This window comes from Geotrypetes seraphini, chromosome 7 (assembly GCF_902459505.1).
Source record: "Geotrypetes seraphini chromosome 7, aGeoSer1.1, whole genome shotgun sequence".
NCBI classification, from domain to species: Eukaryota; Metazoa; Chordata; class Amphibia; order Gymnophiona; family Dermophiidae; genus Geotrypetes; species Geotrypetes seraphini.
In genome coordinates, this window is record NC_047090.1 from 20,228,934 (window position 1) to 20,234,933 (window position 6,000).

At 42.6% G+C, this 6,000-nt stretch overlaps 1 protein-coding gene across 3 annotated transcripts in view; it reads left to right on the forward strand.

The window, feature by feature from the left end:
- The window catches only part of MANSC1 (MANSC domain containing 1), a 43,028-nt gene extending 37,932 nt beyond the window's left edge, over positions 1 to 5,096 (forward strand). For 2 of the 3 annotated variants that reach the window (XM_033952206.1, XM_033952205.1), the window contains exon 5: positions 2,136 to 4,891. In XM_033952206.1, coding sequence (XP_033808097.1) covers positions 2,136 to 3,238 — 1,103 coding nt within the window. In that variant the 3' untranslated portion in view covers positions 3,239 to 4,891. Of the gene's footprint in view, positions 1 to 2,135 lie in introns of all 3 variants that reach the window. The other variant, XM_033952207.1, reaches the window with a different exon arrangement.
- Positions 5,097 to 6,000: the final 904 nt, after the last annotated feature.

Sequence of the window (6,000 nt, forward strand, 5' to 3'; positions counted from 1 at the left end):
TAGACATCTGGCAGGACCACCCCTCCATCCGAGGGCAAGGAGGTACGTTTGGGGACCTAAGCCACTGCCGAATCCACCCATGGCGGGACTAGGTGCATGGAAAATGCAGAAGCCATGGGATACAATTTATCCATGGCCCTAGTGTACTTCAGGGGACCCTCAAGGGCCCCCCAACCTCCAAGAGCATTTCTACTGAGTCCTCATGATCCGGAAATGCAGCGGAAAACGGGCACATGGAACACATGATCGAACCCTCTGCCTGAACTGCAGTCGGAATCAAGTCCCAATGTCCGCAGGGATTCAGAGATAAAATTAGGAAAGCAACTGGACTTAGCCTGCACACCATCTGATACTCTCCCACATCGTGAGAATAAGCGTTCTGGGAATCCCTGGATCCGCTAGGCTAGTCACGCAACAGAACCCGCCGAATTGCGTACGACAGCAACGGCTTAGAAAGTGATGCAATAGCGGGAAGTTGCTGCTGATGTTCAAGCATACCAGCAAGGATCAGATTGACATGCAGGAATCCAAAGGCTGTACAGACTGCCGCAACGCAGTCTGAAAGGGAGATACAGGCATAGCCCACTTTCTCATGAAGGCCTGAGACAACATATCCACAATGTCCGGCGGAAAATAGTCCTCAGCGGCCTGAGCCGATCAGCGGGACTCAGATTTGAAATTGTCTGAAGATCGATAAGACTTTCCCGGAACTGCACCTGCGTTTATGCGAAAATGCCCTCCTCGCGCAATTGCGGTGTCCCGGACGCTGGAATCGCAACTGTGGTGGCAATGGAGGAAAGCAAGTCCTCTCCAGAGGAGGAAAGTGCTGAATCCACACACCAGATACGCCCCTGACGGGCTGCGGCGCACAGAATACACGGCTGCGCAACCACAAGCCATCCACCGGATTTACGGCATGAATCAATGGCATCCTGTCCTGAGGTGGCCATCTGTGAAGTTTGGAGCAAAAACAAAGCTTTTAAGTCCAAAAAATATAGTTTTAAAAACTTTAAAGACAATCCAAGATGGCCACAGCATGTGCCGATTTCGACATAAAAAGTCCGTTAAAAACGCAGGAAAACGCTAAAAACATGATGGATCTAAATGCTAAACACGTGATTGGCTATCTCTCCTGCCGCGATGGCGATCACCCCTCTACTTGAATTGCCACAAACCATGGCAGGAGAGATTGGGCATTTCTCCTGCTGCAGGTCGCGGCAGTTCGGGTAGAGGGGTGATCGCCATCGCGACAGGGGAGATGAGCCATCTCTCCTGCCGCGATGGTTGCGGTGAGGGGTGGGTAGGTTGCCGAGCCACTGAGCTGATCGCGGCAGCTGCCATCAGCTCAGCGGCCCCTTTTTCACCACTTATACTTATTTTGATTTGGTCTAAGTCAAAATGTATAAGTGCCGACTAAGCAACCTGCCTAAACTTTTGGTTATACCTGTTGTATGCCTATGTCTAGGTTGGCCCACCTCCCGCCCTTTCCCCTCCTCTAAAAATGCCTCTTTTCGCTCTATGCGTTTAGAGGCAGGGGAATGGCCTAAGCTGGTTTTAGATACGTCTAAAACCAGCTTTGGTTTTTGATCGTCCAAGTACCCATTTGGGCCACTTTTTAGACTTTTTTTTTTTCTTTGATGAACACTAAAAAGAAAAAATAATTTATTGAAAAAGGAAAGTATTAAGTACTAAATATAAAATAGAAAAAGGGGGTTTTTAGACCAGTGATAGCTCGCTTTCAGCTAACTTGTCAAGACAAGTTCTAACAAGAAGTAGCTGTGGGCGCCTGAGGTCTTTTTGTCCCCAATAATAAATTATTAGTATTTTAGTATAATACAGTTCTAAGTAAAATAAAGGTGACCAGCTCACTCCTGCATTTTTCCATTCATTATAGGATCATTCTCTATTCTACACCCGACTTGGACACTTGGTTTGATCTTATGAAGGTATATATGTATATCATTTAAGGTAGACTGGTCCTTTCTTTAGTTATAGTCTTGTTCTGCTCTTTACTCCTCAATGTGACAAGCAGTGCTGGCATTAATCTTTTTGATCCAAATTGTAGTCCTACTTCTTAAGTATTTATATTTGTGTAAGGAAAATCATTTAAAACTATTTAATTCTAACTTTTTCAGGTGGACGTTTGGAAGCAGATCTGCGCTTACATGAAAATTCATCCTCTTCACAAATAAATTCTTCTGCTTCAAAAAACACAGCGGGCAACTACAATTCTAATAATTTACAAAAATCTATCAGTGCTCAGATTCTTGACCTGGCAGAAACTATGGACAAGCAGTTAGAGAAGATAGAGAGTTCACATAAGAAAAACATTTCTCCAAATGAAGTTGAAGAACATGAGAGACATCAAAACAACTCTGATATAACAGAGTCATTTCAAATAAAGAAAGTTTCAGTCTCACCAACTAAAGCTCCAGTTGCTGTTCAGCCCACCAACTCCAGCATTCCACCCATAACCCTACTTAATACTACAAATCAAGCAACAACTACCACTAGTCAGGCTACAACATCTATCATCACTACTACCACCCCCACCCCTCAAGCCACAACCCCCACCCCTCAGGCTACAACTACATCCACCATCACTACCACCACTCAAGCCACAACCTCCACCCCTCAAGCCACAACTTTCTCCATCACAGCCACTCCTAAGATCACTACTATTCGACCCTCCACCATACCTGATACAACAAAGGCTACCACTACTCTAACTGCCACTCAACCAATTACCATCACCACCTCTATTACAACAGAACTAACTTCGACTAGTTCTTCAGCTGTTACTCCAACAATTCAGCTTACAACAAGGACTGTTTCTACAACTTATCCTGCTTCAAACTACCCTGTGCCAAAAAAAATACAAACCGGCTCTCTAAGACCAAGCACAAACCTACCTACCACTGCTATGAAATCAACAAAAACTGTCTCTGCATCTATTCCTTTAGCTAATATTAATTCAACTGGTTCATGGAAGTCTGTAAATCAACATAATGAATTGATAAATTCCAAAGAAAATCAACTTGTCAACAATAAAGGCGTTGGATACGGTGCCATTTCTCAGCCTAGTGACAAGAGTGGACTTGTAGCAGCTTTGTGTTTTGGGGTGGCATTTTTGTTACTGATCATGGTGCTGGTGGGTAGATCAGCCTTAGAATCCCTTCAGAGAAGACATTATTCTAGATTGGACTACCTGATCAATGGCATGTATGTTGATACCTAAAAATGGAGATGGGATCAGGATTAACTTTGGAGTGAAAGTGTTTTTTAGTGCCAAAAAACTGATAAACTTTTTGTGTATATATATATATATTGGGGGGGGTATAGGTAATGGGTGTTATCATTAGACTTGTAGATAGTTCTTCCTGACTACTTGTCACCACAACAAATATTACCACCCTAAAGTCCAAAGAACAAATGGAAAGAACAAAAATAAAGGGTTTTCTTCTTTTTTTTTTTTTTTGGCTGTTCAAATACAAAAGAGGTACAGAGTATTATTCATTTAAAGTAGGGCATCTTACGTGTTTGAATGGTGTTATGTGAAATGTTAATTATATAACCAACCCTGTAATTGTGAGCATTGAGAAAACAATTTTTTTTTCAAATTTTAAATTTTTTTTAGAAAAAGCCTCTAAGGTAGGGAGGGGTATCCAACCTTGCTCTGTGAAGCTGTAAACAAGTTAGGTTTTCAGGATTTCCCCAATGAATATATATGAGATCTATTTGCATGCACTGTTTGCATTATGTGCAAATAGATCTCATGTATCTTCATTATGGAAAAACTGATTGGAGGGCCAAGGTTCGACACCTCTTCTTCATAGAATAATTATTTCAGTGGTGACCAGACATCATTAAAAGGGTTTGAGGACAGCAGCATTATAAATAAATGTAAATGCATTGTAGCAGACTTTTATCTTATGCATATTCATTGTGGGTATCCCAGTCAGTTAGGTTTTTGGGATACCCACAATGAATATGCATAAGATAGATTTGCCTACATGCACAGCAATGTATATAAATTTAGTAGCTGTTAAGCTATGTTACTCAGGTTTTCTATTCTGCTTTTACCTATTCAGTTCAAAGTCCAATTGCATTACAAGAGGTTGGGTCAACCCAGGAAGTTACAATGGACAGTTTGACTGACGTGGACATTCAACAGAGTTGCATATTCATTGTGGGCATTGTAAAAATCTGACTTCAGTGGTGTAGCAAAGGTAGGAGGTGTCTGAGCAGTTGTACCCTCATCTCCACCCCTCCTTCTCCTTCTACTCCACATGCCTCCCTTGTGCCCTCCCTTCCTATCCCCATACCTTTTTAAATCTTCACCAGCATGAGCAGCTTCTCCAGCCTGCTGCTCACACTGGCTTTCCCTCTGATGCCACTTCCTGACCCCGTGACCTGGAAGTGATTTTGGAGAGAATCAGACTAGCATGAGCAATAGGCAGAATAGTTGCTTGTGCTAGCAAAGATTTTAAAGAGTTGGGGGGAAGGGAGAGCGTGTTGGGGAACAGAGAGGCACCAGTGTCCTCACTAAGCCAGGGCCCAGGGCGGTCCACTCCCCACCCCCGCCTGACTTGCTTAGTATGTCATAAGGACTGTGTTGAGAATCCCTGAATTTAACTGATATACCAGCAAGCACTCCTGAACCCTGCCCATCCTGGAGACAATTTGTTCCTTAGAAATATTTTTTATACAGTCTGCATGTTAGGAATGACAAATTGGGCCTTACTAATTTGGAGAAAACTATCTTTTCTAACTTTGTTTCCCCTGTGGTTGCTTTTGTAGTTCTTCTTTGCTCTAGGTCTGAGAATTTTTGTCTCCCATAATTTTCATTTATACATATTAAAAAATCATGCTACACATGGAGAAAATGATACTTCTGAAGCAGTGTATAGCAGATTAACGAGAGAACAGCAAACAAAAACATGTCAGGTGATATCCGGATTCTTTTTATTGGACTAGGATGTTCTCATTGTAAGGTATTGTTTACTTTTATGTATTCAGGCATACTAATCGGGCAACATAAGAAGGAATTCTGTTTTGATCTGTGAGAAAATAAGTTGAGTATGTCTTTCACTGGAGGCTTCTTGATACCTGTCTTGGTTTTTTGACAGCCCTCCTGTTACACTATATTAGCGGTAGTTCTGATTTAAAATGAAAAACACAGGACTACAGCTCTTACAATGTGACATGATGTATATTTAAAAAGAAAAAATGGGTAAAGAATTCTCCACCACCTAAGCAGGACACCTGCCAGCACTGGGATGGGATGGTTTGTGTGCTTATCTACACTAGATAGTTTGGAAACAGGGAGGCTACAACAGCAGAGAGCAGGAGCAAGAAAGAACTTCCAAAACATAAAACAAAGTCTCAGAAGCAGATGACAATCATAATAGTTATTGAAAATCATGCAGTGAAAAGCTCAGATCCATATTTCAGCGGTACCCTGCCTACTTCAGGAGTTGTGCTATCTACATACAAACACAAAAACAAAACCAAGTATGTAAATAAATATAATCATAGTAAAGGATTAAAAATAAAAGTGGTGCTTCTTTTAAAATGCATGTAACAATGCAATATTTTTCGCTCTATAAGATGCACTTTTTTCCACCCAAAAGTGGGTGGAAATCTCGGTGTGCCTTATGGAGCAAAGGTACAAATTTTACCCCCCCCCCCCCACCACCATTATAAGATACCCCGCCGCACCTCTAAAAACACCCACCTGCCATTGTGGTACCTGGTGGTCCAGCATGTATCCCTCCCTCACTAGCAGCGCACAGGTCTGGAGTACGGATGTCAGGAGCAAGCTTTCCGTGCTCCCACTGCTTTCTGAACAGCTGGCATCAGTTCTCATGGGACTCTCAAAAACTGACGGCAGCCATTTAGAAAATGGCGCGGGACCAGGCGGGAGCACGGAAAGCTCATGGCTGACATCCACGCTCCTGACCTGTGTGCCGCTAGCAAGGGAGAGATACATGCTGGACC